This window comes from Thunnus maccoyii, chromosome 2 (assembly GCF_910596095.1).
Source record: "Thunnus maccoyii chromosome 2, fThuMac1.1, whole genome shotgun sequence".
Taxonomy (NCBI): Eukaryota; Metazoa; Chordata; class Actinopteri; order Scombriformes; family Scombridae; genus Thunnus; species Thunnus maccoyii.
In genome coordinates this window covers 14,015,713-14,033,620 of record NC_056534.1, presented here as the reverse complement: position 1 = coordinate 14,033,620, position 17,908 = coordinate 14,015,713, and the positions used below count along the sequence as shown (strand labels likewise).

At 39.7% G+C, this 17,908-nt stretch overlaps 1 protein-coding gene across 14 annotated transcripts in view; it reads right to left on the bottom strand.

Annotated features, from left to right (window-relative positions):
• The window catches only part of LOC121888517, a 192,425-nt gene that overhangs the window by 60,461 nt on the left and 114,056 nt on the right, over positions 1-17,908 (bottom strand). For 10 of the 14 annotated variants that reach the window (XR_006093254.1, XR_006093253.1, XR_006093255.1 and 7 more), the window contains 3 exons: positions 14,296-14,391; positions 4,368-4,712; positions 263-441 (listed from right to left, as the gene is read on the bottom strand). Coding sequence is in view for 1 of the 14 variants with exons in the window: in XM_042400094.1 (XP_042256028.1) it covers positions 4,406-4,712; positions 14,296-14,391 (403 nt within the window). In the remaining 13 variants the exon portion in view is untranslated. Of the gene's footprint in view, positions 1-262; positions 442-1,831; positions 1,972-3,497; positions 4,713-14,295; positions 14,392-17,908 lie in introns of those variants that run through there. The other 4 variants (XR_006093264.1, XR_006093250.1, XR_006093265.1 and 1 more) reach the window with 3 other exon arrangements.

Genomic DNA, 17,908 nt, shown 5'->3' with positions numbered 1-17,908 from the left:
GTTCTTCCTTACTATTGCAGTTAAACTGTGTAGGAGATTTTGTCTCATTTTCCATGGTGTTATGGAAATGTTATGGAGTTATGGTTATTTCTTCATGTTGGACAAAGCACTGAATTACTAACATCAAATATCAGCTATCAATATTAATTAGTGGATTTAAATTTGTTACAAAATCCAAGATATTGCCTAAAATGTCACCACCATTTTCCAGAATTTCAAAATTAACATGGATTAAAGAAAGTGTTACTGAACATATTCTTACCAAAACACAGAATTCCTGATGGTTTTACCATCCTTTGCACACAGAAGCCCTCCACAGAGTTAACAGTCCCGTCACCTGGTGGGTTGGACTTTATATGGCCACCTGGCACCTGATATCCCGATTGATTTGCGCCACTAAGGTAAGTAGGATCCCTCATCCCAGGCCATGGTCTACTCCCTCTGTCAATATATAGACATTATAACTGTCAGGACAGTGAGTCTGTGTTTTCTTGGCTTAAGAAAACATAAGTAACAGGCCACACTATAACCCTACATTTTGGATTACTTCAAATAGATGTAGGATTAATGTAAGTTTAAAAAACTGAAATAAAAGCAAATAAAAGGAGGAAAAATGTAATGGAAAACTGAATAAAATTAAAAAACTACAGAAGAATAACATGCAAAAAAGCAAATATTTTATGACAACAGAACCGTAGTTAAACTTTTTAGATGGTTATTTATCTACATAATTGATGAGGAAATATTAAAAATTCCTTTCAACAACATTTCACACATATTATTAAATATTAGATAGTTTGTGTCTCAAAAGCAAAAATTCTCAGAAAGTTGCCATAAAACTGTTACTTTTCAGCCAAAGGTGAAATTCTAGTGTAATTTGACTCTTAATTCTAGTATAAACTCTACTTTTAACATAAAACTGTCACAAAAGTGATCATTAGGCGCTGTGGCAACATAATGTGCTTTTGAGCAACTGCATTTTAAACTGCTCTTTTATACCCATCTGTGAGATTTGATCTGTGACTGATGCACATGATTCTCCTGACACTTCAAATAAATCTGCAGTTTTTGTGATAAATTGGAAATTTGACCTCTTTCTAACTCTGTGCTTCATATTCCTTTTAAAACCCGGAAACAATAGTGTTGACTGTCACACATATTTTAAAAGCTGACACATTCAATTTAATACAGCTCACCAGTAGTCTTTGATTCAGCTCATCACTCCTTCATTTAAGTTCAATTATGTCTTTCCCCATACAGATAATGCTTTCTTTCAGTAATATAACACAAATATCTTCAACCATTACTGTTTCAAATTAGATTACCAAGCCTTAATTTTTCCTATTAAATATAAACTCATATTCCCAAACTGTATTGAGAGACAGAGGAGAGAGTTACTGTACAGTTGATGAGGGAGAAAGTTGCAGACAGAGGGAGAAGTGGGATTTAAAGACAGAGGAGGAAGAGCGGCAGACACAGAGGAGGAAGTCATGGGGTAAACAGAGAGAGAGAGAGAGATACTGTACAGATTTGGTGGATGGACAGAACAGTCAGAGGAGGAGTAAGGAGGTTCCTGAGAGAAGAGGAGAGAGATAGAGAGAGAGAGAGAGAGAGAGAGAGAGGGGGGGGGGGGGGACGGAGCCAGACCTCTAACAAGTGATTATACTGAAACCCCCCCCCTCCTCTCCCTCTTTCTCTACCCCTCAGGGCATGGGGACAAGAGAGCAGCAGGCTGGCAGTGTCTGCATGTGTGTGTGTGTGTGTGTGTATGTGTGTGTGTGTTAATGTGTATATATGTGTGTGTGTGTGTGTGTGAGTGCACCCTGCCTGTTTCAGCATATTGTGCCCTCAAACACAAAAAGATGATTAGTGGGATTTTCTGTGGGCTGAACAGCATGCCTTTAAGACTGAGACAGCTGGTAAAGGATGTTCAAGATGAAATGGTCCTGGGGTCTCCTCACAGCCATCCCACTTGAAGAAAAGACAGAAAATAAAAACTGGTTTCTGGTCAGTGTAGAGTAGCTCTATTCATGCACAGCGCTACATATTCCAATGAAGTCAGCTCACCCAGGTAGCTGAGTGAATCCTTGTGATGGACAGGTTGGGATAAATATAAACATCTCTCAATTTCCTTCACTCTCTCCATCACAAAACATACACACCATTACATACTCACACACACACACACACACACACACACTAAGGTGTCCCTTTGGCCCGGAGGTTAAACAAACATATTGACTTTAATCAAACTAAACACTTAAAGTCAGACTTATATTAAAACAAGGGGCGAATCTCTGCATTCCCTCAAAGCTCATATAAATCCAACCAACAATATCTATTTATTCCTTTATGCAATATGCCTTTAATAAACATAGTGTCAGAGGGAAACCAAATCATCCGCGGCTGAGAGCATGTAAGAAAATCAATTAAAATGAAGTCACGGGGCTGGCTGCCCAATTGTCTGTGGCAGTTATTTGATATAATATGGTTAATACTACTGGCTGGGTAAATTAACACAATTTTCGTATCGTACACTGTGTGTGTGTTACTGTGTGTGTGTGTGTGAGAGAGAGAGAGAGAGGGTGGGGGAGGTTTAAGGGAGGGCACTGGGCTCCTGGGAGACCTCTGGGAGTCAGATTAATACAACACTTGAAGTAAACAATAGCAGTGGCTGACCAGAAAGGACCTCAGACGCACACTGAATCCACCAGGATATAATTAAAGCTTGGACAAATCTGCAGTTGTTCTACACCTTTGCTAGGGCCGACTGATTAATCGTTGTTAAAACAGGATTCGCAAGAGTACAATTTTCAAATCACAAGAGCCATGATTTTAAGTATAACTTACATAATCAACAGTGTTTTAACAAGCTATAAGAGTTGAACGGTTTAGTCGACAACTACTGATTTTGCTAGCTATATTGACAACTGTTGCTGCCAAATGTCCGGTAATGTGTCTGGTAATGTCTGGTTAATAATAAGTTGCTTTCCATATGTCGTTGCCTATTGTCCAAAAATTGTATACTCACTATTTTGATGAACGAATAGACATTGGGCTACAGCCATGCTAGCAGCTCTGTCAGACTGTACTCAGGCAAAGTGGTGCTTTGAGCTAAATGCTAAGGTCAGCATGCTAACAAATGACGATGCTAACCTGCTGACGTTAAGCAGAAATAATGTTTAATGTTCACCATCTTAGTTTAACATGTCAGCATGCTAGCACTAAACACAAAGTACAGCTAAGGCTAATGGGGATGTCATTAGTTTTGTGTTTTTTATAGGGATGATTCTTTTTGTATTTTTGCCCTCATTTGACAGGTCTGTTGCCGAAAGCGAAGTGTGGACAATATGGGGACATGCATCTTAGGTTGTAACCAGTAGGCTACCAGGGCATCCTGTTTTACAGATTTTTGATGATAAATAAAAGTATTGGACAAAAAGAAAATTTGACCTGATGATGGTGCCAGATGAAAAGTCAGGGGATCACAAAAAACATTACAATTCATCATAAGGGGAACATGAATGTATGTCCTAAATTTCACAACAGTTAATTCAATAGTTGTTGGGACATTTCACACAAAGCAATAAATATTAATGTCATGGTGACTGTAGAGGAAAATTCAGGGGATCACCAAAGTCAGTGGGAGTCATCCTCTGGGAACCATGAATGTCATGGCAATCTGGACCACTCTGGTCCGACAGACCAGCATTGCCCTCCCTAGAGCTTAGCTACTAGCATGGCTAAGAGCACCAACAAACTTGTTCATGCTCTAGATAAATGATCTAGGTGATTGCCACATATCAATTACAGACAAGCAGTGAGCAGGTAGCTCAGTAGTTGTCCAGTATAAATGACAGACAGACAGTGGACAGAGTTATTGAAATCTCCTGCTTATAATTCAACTACATGATATTGTTGTTTATCATCTTAAAAGCTAAATAATCTGGACTTTCAGAATCCAGGTCGGTGAAACAGTCTGTGAAGCTAACGTTGACGTTAGCTTACGCAGCTACAGTGCGGAGCTGTCAACAATATCATTCATCAGTCAGATATTGTCAGACATGTTAAGTTTTATAAATAACACACCTGTCCAAAATCAGCAGTTTATACCCATATTATATGATATTCTACAATGCAAAATATCTTTTGAATTAAATTATTTTGAAGATTTTGTAGATAATAATTTACAGAAAATCCTTTTAAATTGCAATATTGTTCAAAAAATTCGCAATTACATATTTTCCACATATCAGTCAGGCCTAACATGCACACCATCTTTGTATTTCTGCTTTCATTCTTCTGCTTTTTCTGCTTCCCTGTCTCTCTATTTTCACTTTCCTCTTGTGTTTCAATTTTATATTTACCCATAATAACTCTCCATCTTATTCTCGCTCCCTCTCTCTCAGTCCTGAACCACATGGCTGGTCATTGTTGGTGGTGCACTGTACTGTGATGCATGGACTTCAGTGGATCGTTTGTATGGTGTCGCAGAGCGATTGATTCTGGTGGTGGTGGTGGTGTGAGGCGGGGAGGTGGGAGGCGGGAGGCGGGCAGAGGGGCGGCGGCCAGGCCCCCCACGGCCTGCTGGGAGAAGGAGTTGGAGCCAGGCGCTGAGCTGGAGGGCGGTACTGAGGGTCACAACACATTGTTCTCCCCTCTCAACCCGTCTGGAACCTGTCACACACTTGTAATGGATGGTGAAAGGAAGACTGTGAAGAAAAGAAAGGGGGAGGAAGTGAAAAAAAAAGAACAGTTAGAGGTACTTTTGGATTTTTCTCTCTGTGACTGTGACAAATGAAGGATCAATCAGGCCTTGAGATATTAGAGGCAAGATGATAGCAGTGCATCTGTTTTCAAAAGCCACATTAAATCAGGTGTATACTAGAAATATTATTTTTACTTTGCCTAACTAGTTTTTATTTGCTTTGTTTGATGGAATTGGACTTTATTATTGATACTCATACATTACATTACATTTGTACTGTACTCATGTGTACTCCACTACTGTTTAAATACATCATTTTACACAGTTTACATTTAAATTTGATACGAAAATCCTCATATATTTTCCTCCACATTATATTATTGCCACATTTAACATAAGTCACCAAATTTATATTCACACAAATATTATCTGCAACTCTATTTTTCTTTGATAGTGACAGTAAATACACTTAAAATTAGATATTTGCCTAGACACAAGTATTTCAGTATTCCAGAGTGACTTCAACATGATCTGTTCATCTTTTATCACATTAAAAACACATCCTGTTGATCATTTTCCAAAACTACTAAGTTTTTTCACAAGCTGTTGGTTTCCATCTGCCATCAATATTTGCTTATTATTTGTCTTCTTGGTTTGATTTTGAAATAGTTTGGGCAGCCAACTCTCAAACGTTATATGTCTGCACTTTCTAGGATACACAGTTTTCAAACCAGTTCCTGCTTGCAATCTGTAAAAATTACAATTACAACCCTTTTGCCAGATAAGAATGTTGATATTGAAAAGCTTTAATGGTATTCAAGATATCATTTTTTAAAACATCTATTGCCAACATTTAAAAAATATCTGCTATTTACAATATTAAAGATCATGGTAATGGTATATAAACTACGGTTATGGTTTTAAGGGTTAGGCAACTAAAACATTTGGTGAAGGTTAGGGAAACAACATCATCGTTGCTGTTACAGTAATAACAAGGCATTACTCACAACATATTATAAAATTAATTACACATCTGTGACAGGATGCAAATTCCGGTCTGTGGGAAAGTCAGACACCCTTCACGCCAATCCACCACCCTGACCTCTAGACCCTGATTTTCCGCCTCACTACATACAGGGCACACTTCTTCCTGCATTGGCAGTGAAGTTTGGCACTGGATGTAAATTGTGTGGTGTGGAATCATCTAATATGGACGTTATTCTTTGGCCTACTGGGCTGAAAAATCATGATCATTATCCCAAAATACACTAGACATAACTACTATGAATAAATAAATAGAATAATGGTGACTTAACATTCAAAAGCAGATTGCATATTTGCTTAAGAATGTTAGTAATGTGAGTTGATTTTTATATGTGACATGAACTGAAACCAATGGCAGTCTGAAATGAAATCATCAATCATCAATCAATTGCAATTAAATCACTTTTAAAAAGCAGGTTTTTGCATTTGTGTATAGCTGAGTTTGCTAAGAACAAGTGTTGTAGTAAAGCAACAGCAGCTCAGTCTTTTTCCTGCAGATCAAAAGGTGAAGCAGGCTGAACAACTTGCTGACAGATCGAAAGTCCTGAGAGTATCCCTAAAACAACTCGTCTCATCGGCAGCCCCAAAATGAAGACATGGAACAGGACACTGGATGACAGAGGATCCCTTGGTATGCATACATGCATGTATGTGTGTGTGTGAATATGTCTGTGTGTGTCTGTGTGTGTGGGGTAACTTTGGCACTCTGGACCTTGCAGCTGTGGCACATTGCAGAGCCAGTGTTCCACGTCAACATCAAGGAGTCATGGGTGTGTTCAACATGCAAATGATAGCAGATCAGTGGGGCCAGTCGCTGCCTGCACTCTCCTGTGAGGCACAAAAACAAAATCCCTACAGCACAGCCATTTCATGGAATGACAATATCTGTCAGACAGTGTGACATGACTCACTGAGATATATCACATGGCTCAGTGTGTAAATATTAAGTCCAGCTCTCACCTCCTTGCCTCTATTTCCCTCACACGATGTTTCTATTATTCTCTGTGTGTTTTCTGGGGTCCATTTGAAAGAGGGGCGTATAACACAAAGGCAATGAGGCTTAATTAAGACACTTTAGCGAGCGATCACAGTGGGCAGATGGCTTTCTGTAGTGGATCCAAGCTCAACCACAGGACACTGTGAAGTTGAAAAGAACTGCCAAAGGGGGCACTGCAAGTGGGCTTCCCTCCTAATCAGCCAAACTGGTGGAGGGTCAGGGTAAGTCTGGAAATAGAAGATGTGCGGGTGAAAGGGTGAAGAATGAAAGGGAGACCACCCTGCTTACTTTTATTAGAAAAATTATCCTTAAGGAGAGATGTGTAAGGACTGATGATAGTTATTTAAGGGACTGTTAAAAAACAAAAAACAAAAACCCCGGACATGGAGAAGGACAAGTTTGAAGCTGTTATCTCTAAATCTCTGGCCAGGGAGCTCATGATGCTGTGGGATTTCTGTTCAGAATAGGCATCCATGTAGACAGTGTTACCACTCACAATGGCTGTCGTCACTGCTCTCTCTCAGCCCTGTAAGACAGCATGGCGTGTCTCATTTCTTGCTCAGTGTGTTTGTCAATCCTCAGCTGGCCCTGCTCCAGCAGCAGACAGATCAGAGGATTATGTAAGCTGGAGGGGCCTTGAGCTAAGACTTACTCAGAGGTGTGATTTGACAATCTACGTGCCAAACCATCGCCCAGCCCTCAATACATGCAATAGATGTTAGTGATCACATATCCAGAGGGGTAGAGAGAGCAGAAAGAAAGCAAACCAATATTTTTGTTCTGTTTACTCTCAGCGCTCCTCTTCTTCTTCTTCTTCTTCTTACTCTGCTGTGTTGCTTTTTCATTTATGCGAGTTGAAGGGAGGTGGGATGAATGGAGGATGGATAGAAACAGGTAAAAAGCTGTGATTCATCTTCAAGAAAACAGAGCTGGGACTGTAGACATGTTTTTTCTTTTAGTGGTATTGTGGCACAGATGAAATTGTGAAGATTGCCAGTGGCTATTCTTTATTCACTTTACTGTTCACACGAGACTAAATTGTCATTGAAACAATCAGGTGAATGACACAATCAAAAACTGTTAAGACTGAAAATTAAGTGTAATTAAAAGTACTTTACATATATTATTATTTGAACCATATTCTTACAGCATTGATTTAGTTTGCATTGTGACTTTTACAATATTGGTAGCCCAAACCATCATTTCAGTCAGGACCCTTGAATCAAGGTTTAAACAATTAATTGCTAGTAGAATATACATTTTAGTGTGGTGGTGTGGCTCTGCTCATGTGATGCTCTGGAACAATTCGACACCCAACTGAACCTGAGATACACAACATCTGATAAACATGAACATATATTTAAAGAAACACTAAAATCCACTTAACTAAATGCTATAGATGAGGAAGCTGGGGAGGAGGAGGGAGTTAAATTGCTCAAAGCAAGCAGTGGTGTAGCGGCGTGGTTGCAGAGTTCAGCACCGCCTAGTTTTAGAACAGGACCAGGGCAGCAAGAATTTTAGAAATACTGAGGTCCTGAGTCCAAATTGCCCCAACACACCCCCACTTAAAAGAATTTAAACTAGCCAGCAAAAGTCTCTGGAAGATTTTCTACTTTAAAAAAATCCAACATTTTATTTATGAATTCAACTTTTGTATAACCTCTACAGTACAGGTCTAAATATCTCGGAATCAGAATCAGATTTATTGCCATTGGTGTTGTGGTGCATAACAATCAAAAAATAGAAGGTAAGAGAAAAAACAAGTGTCTATACAAAGTGAGAAAAACACAACTACCACAAAAGACAGGTGGTATAAATATTTAATAAAATTTTACAATAAAAAATAAGTAGAAATATTTTCTATGTGAAGAGACTCGTTGAGTTTAAAAAATAATGTACAGGATATTGACTGGGAATGTGTAAATATTCACAGTATAAACAGTATATGTAATGTGCAAGTGTAATAATACAAAGAATACAAATAGTTGAGTTAATGTAACTAACCATGTTAGATGTGATGAGTTCACAGATGTACAATATAAGATTATAGATTTCACATTAATATAATGTGTAGTGTCTATAAGTGGGGTAGAGTCTGTGTCAGTGGGGGTCCTGGGCCTTGTTGATGAGGCCAGCTGCAGTCAGGAAGAAACTGTTCTTGTGGCGTGAGGTTTTGGTCAACATAGACTGCAGCCTCTTGCCGGAGGGGAATGGTCGAAAAAGTTTATGTCCGGGGTGGGAGGGGTTGAACATGATCTTTCCTGCTTGCCTCAGTGTCCTGGAGGCCTGCAGGTCCTGGAGGGACAGCAGGTTGCAACCAATCACCCTCTCAGCAGAATGAATGATACGCTGCAGTCTGCCCTTGTCCTTGGCAGTGGCAGCAGTGTAGCAGATGGTGATGGAGGAGGTGAGGATGGACTCAATGATGGCAGTGTAGGGGTGAACCATCATTGGCTCTCCCACCTGTAGGCGGTCTCATTCCCACCAGAGATGAGCCCAATGAGGTTGGTGTCATCTGCAAACTTCAGGAGCTTGACTGACTAATGACTGGATGTGCAGCTGTTCGTATATAAGGAGAACAGTAGAGGGGAAACGACGCAGCCTTGAGGGGAACTGGTGCTGATAGTCCAGGAAGTAGAGACGTGTTTCCCCAGCTTCACGTGCTGCTTCCTGTCAGACAGGAAGTCGGTGATTCACCTGCAGGTGGAGTCAGGCATGTGCAACTGGGAGAGCTTGTCCTGCAGCAGAGCCAGGATAATGGTGCTAAAGGAGGAGCTGAAATCCACAAACAGGATCCTGGCGTAGGTTCCTGCAGAGTCCAGGTGCTGGAGGATGAAGTGGAGGGCTAAGTTTACTGCATTGTCCACAGACTTGTTGGCTCTTTAGGCAAACTGCAGGGGGACCAGGAATGGGTCAGTGATGGTTTTGAGGTGGGACAGTACAAGGCACTCAATGGGTTGGGTCTGCAATCACTGAGTCCTGTGGTCCTTGTTTTTTGGGATGGGGATGATGGTGGAGGTCTTGAAGCAGGCTGGTATGTGGCATGTCTCCAGTGAGGTGTTGACAATGTCTGTGAACACCAGAGACAGCTGATTGACACAGTGCTTCAGGGTGGAGGGAGAGACAGAGTCTGGTCCAGCTGCTTTGTGGGAGTTCTGTCTCTTGAACAGCTTGTTAACGTCCTTCTCCAGGATGGAGAGAGACATCATTGTGGAAGGGGGGGAGAGGGCCTCTGTGGTGGGCAGGAAGAGCTGGTGGTCTGAAACTGGTGGATGGTGTCACTGGTCCACTTCTTAGATGTCCTCACAACAGCTTTAGAGTGTTTTAATTTCTGCCTGTATGCAGGAATCAGGTGGACTATGACCTGCATGGTAGGCACTGTTGATTGTAGTGTAACAGTGATCTAAAGTGTTCTCCTCTTTGGTCAGCCATTTAATCAGCTGACCATATTTAAAGAATTCGTGACTGAGTTTCCTTTGTGAAAGTTGCTGAGGACAATAACGAAAGAGTCCAAACACAGTATCTGGTCGGTGAGCATGCACTGTGCATCCTGCACGTGGGCCTGTGGTGGAATGTAAACACCGACCAGAGTGAATGAAGTGAACTCAAGGGGGGAACAGAGGGGTTTACAGTTGAGGAAAAAAGTGTCCAGAACAGGAGAACAGTGCTGCAATCACTGTCACATCTTTACACCAGCCACTGTTAGTATAAAAACAAATACCTCCACCTTTCGTTTTGTCGGAGAGTTCTGTGTCGCGATCTGCTCTGAACAGCTGGAAGCCTGCAGCTCAGAGTCCAGTATCGATCCATGCAGCCAAGGTTCCATGAAGCACAAGATGGAAGATGAAGAAAAGTCTCTGTTCTTCCCTGCCAGTAGCTGAACTTCATCTAGTTTGTTGCACAGTGGTCGCATGTTAGAGAGAAATAACGGAGTGCGTAATCCATGTCTGCAGAGATGCACGATCGCACCAACATGTTTCCCTTTCCTCCAGTGTTTCACTGCGTGAACAATGGTCAGCGCACCTTTGACCAAAATGTCCAGTAATTCCATAGACAGGAAGAGAAAGCTGGGAAATAAATCTGCAGAAGTTGTTCCCTGATGTTCATGAACTCTTCCCTGGTGAAAGAGCTCCAGGTAGCAAAACACTGAGTTCAAATGTTGTTCAAATGATGAATCTAACTGTTGATTCCCCTGCCCTGCCTGTTAACCTTGTAACCTGTCTTAAAACAATCCAATTTTAAGACATTTAGACTAACAAATATCAGAATTAACCAAAACAACATGTGTAATATGCATGAAGTAATAGTAGAATATAAACTACTTTTGATGTCTTATCACTGCCCTGATTCCCAGAAATATTATTGAGGACATGACCTTGATGTCCTCAGTGGTAGCTATGGCCCTGGGTAGGTCTTGGAGATATGACTGGATGATATATGGAACATGTGACAATGAAACAACTTCAGTGCCAGCCTGAACTACCACGAGGCTCCATTTTTAACCATATAACTTACAGGTATATTCACATATACAGTATATTACATATATGAATAAAGAGTTTGACTCATACTGTAGGTGGAAAACCTGCATGTAGCAGAGTTTCTCTACTGATAATAATTTAAATATAGAGGTAAATCAATTATTTGATAAACTGATTATTCAACAGGCAAAAGATTATCAGAAATGACTGATTATTAAACATTTAAGATATTTTCCAAGCAAAAATGGTCAACTTTGATGGTTCCATCTTCTCAAATGTGAGAATTTGGTGGTTTTCCTTGTCTACATTATAGTTAATTGAGTATATTTGAGTTTTTAACTGTTAGTCTGCTAAAACAAAACTATTTGAGGACATCATCTTAGGATCTTGGAAACGGTGAAATCAACATTTTTCACTTTTCTAAGGTTTTATTGACATTTTTTGATAATCAAGAAAATAATGAGCAATAATCGATAATAAAAATAATCTTTAGTTTCAACCCTAGAAAATATAGACATGTGTTTACAAGCACTACAGATGTAAACAAACCTTTTATCAGAAAACATGAATAATTTAATACCATGATGAATAACCAGTGTTAACCCCTGTAGTAAATATATGTTGTTGATTAATTTGGTGGTAAAATCACTGGTCTGGTATTTTGATGGTATAATAATCTTTTGTTTACATTTAGATTTAATGCCAGAGTTTATCTGTGTAACATTATGCACAACCATTATGTTCTCTACTTGTGAATGTTGTTTCATTTTGTCAATTGTGCATCACTTTTTCTTTTGAGCTTCCAAATGATCAATACCTGCCCACTGTCCAAAATAAAACCATACATACTGTATATATACATAAATGTATGTTGCTACATTGTTTGTTGATGCAGAATGACTGTTGTGACTCAAAACTCTCCTTTGAAGTTTCCGCGGTGACAAGCCCCTGAGCTGTGGATGAATGGATGAACATGGGCATCGGCAGCCCTGCCAGCGTGGTGCCCATTCCTTTGAAACAGCCAAGGTAAACGTATGCAGCATGCTATTTTCATCCCTCCGTAGCTGTCAACCTAAATCTGCCTCTCCAACTGGTCATTTTTATCACTTGCCAAAACTGCCAACTGGTGATAAACTTTTAAGTTAGTTTTTAAATTTCATTTCCCTAGAGTCAACCGAGCAGGAGTCAGCCAGAATTTGCAATGAATTGCCCAGGGGCAAACATGTTTTGTTTTTTCCCCCGCACCCACTCGCACAGAAAAGAAACAAATAAACTGAAAAAAATAATAGGGGGAAGAATTGTACACAGACAGCAAGCCTACAGATATCCACACACATATGCATAATATACACAAAGACATACACAGTGCATGCTACAGTAATTTTAGACAAAATACAGACTGACTATCTATCTATCTGTCTATCTATCTATCTATCTATCTATCTGTGCAGGAGGAGCCAGGCAGTCGTAATAGCAGGGCAGCACTTGTTAGAGAGGTAATATCAGGGTATAAATAAATCCTCTGTATCACAGATGGGGGAAAGAAAGAGAGTGAGCATAAAGAGAGCCATCCATCAGTCTCCCGGGGGAGCGGGACAAATTAAAGCCCATAAAAGGGCCTCATTACTGGGGGCAGCTCTCCTGTCTCAGCCTCCCTCATCCTTCCACATCACCTCTCTCACTCTCTCATTCTCTCCCTCTTTCTCCTTCTATTTCTCTCTTTCACAGACAGACAGACAGGCAGACAGACACACACATGCACACGCACGCACACACACGCATACACATACACACACACACACACACACAAAACAGCATAACCACGACCACCATCAGAGGGAAATTATACACATAAAACACTAAGGAATCCAGTGCTGCTGCTAATATGTCCGTACGACAATGTCCACAGGCACTCACTGATTCATTCCACATCATCCTGGTGAGCACACACACACACGTTCTTTGCATATTGTATTTTAATTGATTGTTATAGCAGGTGATGAAACCACTTTATGACTGTTTTCGTGCTTGGTTAGAGCACCTTTTGATCATTTGGACTTATGAGTGCTTATACATTTGCATTTTAATTATTCTTACACAGTGTTGTGAAAAACACAGAATACTTGAACCTTGGTACCTACAGGAAGACTTAATAAGAGGGTAATTTTTACATATACTGCACTTGTGTGCTATCTCATTCAGGACTGAGCACAGTTGATGAGGATAAAATGGTGCTGTTGGCATATGAAAACCTCCAAACTCCGTGGTTTTCAGGAGATTACATTGTCCTCAATCGAATTTTGAAAATTTCTCCCAAATAGAAATCTGTTTTCATTCTTCCTTAAAGGCTGTGATGTTAGACGCAACGTGTCATCTGAGTACAATTAGATGATTCAAGCAGGACGGCTAATTAGTTACTACATTCACCAAAAAATCTTATGTATGTTGAATGTTTGCACAAAAAGGAACCTGAAAAAACTGCATTCATATACAACAAATTTGCAGTAGGAAGAGTAATGCTGCCTGTATTATGTTTTTTATCGACATAGTGAGGAAACATAAAATTGTTAACTGCAAACGTTTTATTTTCTTGATGATATCTGCTCCTGGCAACTAATGCATGATTAATGTTTTTATGGTTATATTTAGGCAACTAAAAGTGGTTGGTTACAAGATTTAAAAAATATCTTTTATTGAATATCACAAAATTCAGAAGCACAACAAAGCCAAAATCTCTCCTTAATTCGAAAGTGGATTTTTTTTGTTAGTGAAGTTATAATTACTGTAAGTTCAGTGTTTTCACCAAAATGAACTCTGTGAATTGCTGAGGCCAAACAAACACATTGATTGCCTTTCCTTCCTCACAAAACAATTGCAAATGCATATAATTGCAGATATTTTGAAGCCTCCATTGTTGATATTAACTAGCAGTCTTCTTCCCCACTTTTGCTTTCACATTGCAAGTGCTTAGAAACAAAAAATACAAACAAAATGGGTACCGGCTAATGAAAACATTGCTCTATAGCACTGCTAGGTACATTTGTGTTTTAGTAGCCTAAACCTACCAACACATGCGATGCAGGGCGCGTGCTTTGTGCGCCAAATCATCAACTCCGACCTCCTCCGTACGATTTCTCAGCAATATAGGAACGCCATACTTCCTGAAATGTAAAAAAAACCCAATGTAAATTAACATAATCCAAACAGAAATAACATCTCACAGAGAAAATTATTACTATATATGCAAATTTTTAGGAGACAATTTTGCTAAAATATATCTGGATGTAGAAAGAGCAAAAGTAGATACGTTTTTTTTCCTCAGCATGGATGACAACAATACTGCAGAATTACAAGTGCCTGCCAATAGTGAAGAACAGGACAAGGGTGAAGAAGAAAAGAGCGACCTGTAATGAGAGCGATAAGCAGAGCGGCTGTGGAAAGCAGCTCTGGGACCCTTAGTACAACCAAAGCCCCACCGGCTCTCCTCCCCTCCACAACACCACCACCAAGCCCTTGTTTTCTCTCAGAAATTAGCCTACAGACTAAGTACAGAGTTATGTGAGGCTTCTTATTTCATTACAAGCCCCGTGTAAATAAAAGAAATTCGCCATCAATACGGGCGAAAGTATCTGCTTGAATCCCATGAAATCCCTGACATGAATTATTGACAGTCTAATGGGACTGAGGGAATGGTGCTGGAGTTGAAGCCTGAGAGCAACCATGCTGAGGAGAAGCTTTAATATAATATCTATTTCTGTGTCTGTGTGACGTGTAACAACACCCTCCCAAACCCCCCCCTACCCATCTACCCCTAACCAACCTCAACACACCCTCTAACAAACTAGCATCACAACTGTCACCTCTCCATATACAATCATGAGCACGTACACACCAGCAACAGCAAATCCAGTCGGCAACCTTGCCGTAAATATAAATCACCTAAGGTTGAGTTAACAGCTGGCCAGGGGACTTTGAGGGCACAATTAAAACGTTGAGTGAAACTCAGTGCCTGTTTACTCTGAGAAACCTTGTCAAATTACACTTTGACACCTCGTATTACAGTAGTGTGAAATGAGAAGGGTTGATAGGATCTAAATCAGAGAAAGCTAGATGAGATGGTACAGCTCTTGAGGGGATTCATTCCAGCATTCGCCCGCGGAGACGCTAGAAAGAAGCCTGTGTAACATCTCACTTTATTTTCCTCAACGCAATGTGAGGCCCCACTTTCTACTTTTGTCTTTCAGCTCAAATTCACACACAAACTGCATACTCAATGATTATTTGCATTAAATTATTAATATGCCAATGGTAACTGTGCTGGGCTTTGGAGTCGGTGCAACCAGCGCACATTCTTTCAAGATGAACATGGCAAGAAGGAACTTCAGAGCTGGTAGCCCTCATTTAAATCAAGTAAGAAAAAGAAGACACTATTGATTCCATGCTCTCTCTCGCACATTGGTTTGGCTTGCCTTCCACAACATTATTTTTTTGCAAGGGGTGTCCCCATAGAGCTCAAAACAAAGAGGACAGACTTGTTTTGAGGGTAATACTCTTGTGCACAGCGTGAGGCATGCACTAACAAGAAGGAGCAGACTGGAAAAAAAAAAAAAAAGATGTTGCAAACTTCATCCATAGTTGTGAAGCTTCTACCTATGTGGCCGCACAATCAGGGACAAAAATATAAACAAATCAAACAATGACTTATCTTAAAATATACCATACAGAGATGTCTCACCAAGAACTGCAACAATATGGGTACAAACTTCAGGTAATAATGAAAAAAAAACAAAACAAAACAAAAAATCTGGCACAAATTCCACCCATCAGCATGGCAGCATTTGTGATTTAACCCCTTCCGAATTCAACGCTTTTCAAAAACAACCTGGAATCATTTGTCCATCATCTTCAGAATAATGTAAACAACTGAGTTTGAAGGTATGGTACAAGACAAAGCTGAGTCTGACTCGCTCAGCTCACGATCAATAGAAAAGAAAAAGACACAAACTCTGGAGTCTAATTGATGGTGCTGTTGTGACTGCTGCCCTTCAGAGAACAAGAGCTTATTATTCGCCCGTTGATGATTTGACACAGTTTGATCTGCACATACCCAATTGCAGGGCTTCTGCATCAGGGTTTGTTTATGGATTGATTGATCAAAGGGCCCCCGCATGTCTCTTTGTTTGTTTCATGTATGCGTACAGAGGGACAGTTTGGCTTTTATTACCGTAGTGTGAAAATTGTAATTTTGAGTCCATTTGATAAACACTGAATAGATTTATAAAACATCTAGCTTTGTGAGAGGATTTACCTTGACTTATCTGCACTGTACAATTTTTCAAGTGAGAAAAACAAGGTTACACTATGGATGGGTGAATTTTAGAAGGTTTACCCTATGTGTGCGTTTGTGTTATGGATAAAGAAAATTCAAGTTAAGAGTGATTTTTTTGGGGAAAAAAAGACAAAGAAATCAAACTCCAGTACTGCTGGAGCTAATGAGATCATAAATGTGATGATAATAGCATGAACAACACTACTTATGAGGATTAAAGAAACACACACACACACAAACTCCCTTTAACGGATAATTCTGATTAAATAACTTATTTTTGTAGGTTTGGCCATAATTCTGATCAGTTATAATAACACTGAATTCACAAAGTTAATTGCTGAGATCTGGGAAAGCGGTCACATCACTAGAAAGAAGAAGAAAAAACAGTTAGACAAACTTGGAAGAGAAAACAAATGCAAAAAGTATATTATTTTAAATTTTTTAATGGATTTTAAACTAGTTATTTAACACTATTAATAACATTAACATAAAAGTGGATAGTTTTATAGTAATTTTTTATAGTAATTTTTTATACATAAAGGTGATTCTGACATTATTGACGGTTCAGTTTAATCTCTTTTTCTCTTAAGTTTACTTATATACTACCACCACTTGAAGTAGCACAAACTCCGACACATCCTCATAATTAAACGACAGCATAGGTCTAAAATTCAGCCGGCAAAAAAACAACCTATAGTTATGTTTACGCCATCTAGTGGCCATAGTAATTATGACCCGTGGAAGTGACGCAGTTCAGATGACGTCTATATAAGGTGACTTGGTAAGATGATTTTGCCGGCTTGAATTTTAGACCTGTACTGCTGGTTTTCTTGTGAGGACGGGCTGGATTTATCCTTTACGTTTGGTTATTGTTTTTGATTCACTTGCTAACTAGTTTTGTTACACACTCTCAGTCACAGCAGGCGATGCTCGGGTGTTACAGTTGACTCAGGTTGGTGGGAGATGTGTGCAGTCGGTTGTAGCCCGTAGTTTATTGGTTATTGTGACAACAATTATACTGAAGATCAGCATCATGCCAATTTGTAATCATATCTGTGTGTTTATTTTCCTACTAAACCCAAATATGTGGATATATTTTTATCAAATAACAATTTCAAATTACCTGATCTACTGAGTACTTCCTGGGCTACAAGAATCCCTTGTTGGGAATCACTGGTTTAGATAATCTGGTTGACCTGTTGTTTGTCTGATTGTCTGACCACTCATGTTTCTGGCCTTGTTGGACCCAGAACTCATCAGTTACTTTTGAGTGACAAAAACTACAAAAATAAGACCCAATGTTGAAGAAAACCAAAGCTCACAAGGTCAACAAGGGGAAATAATCTTTA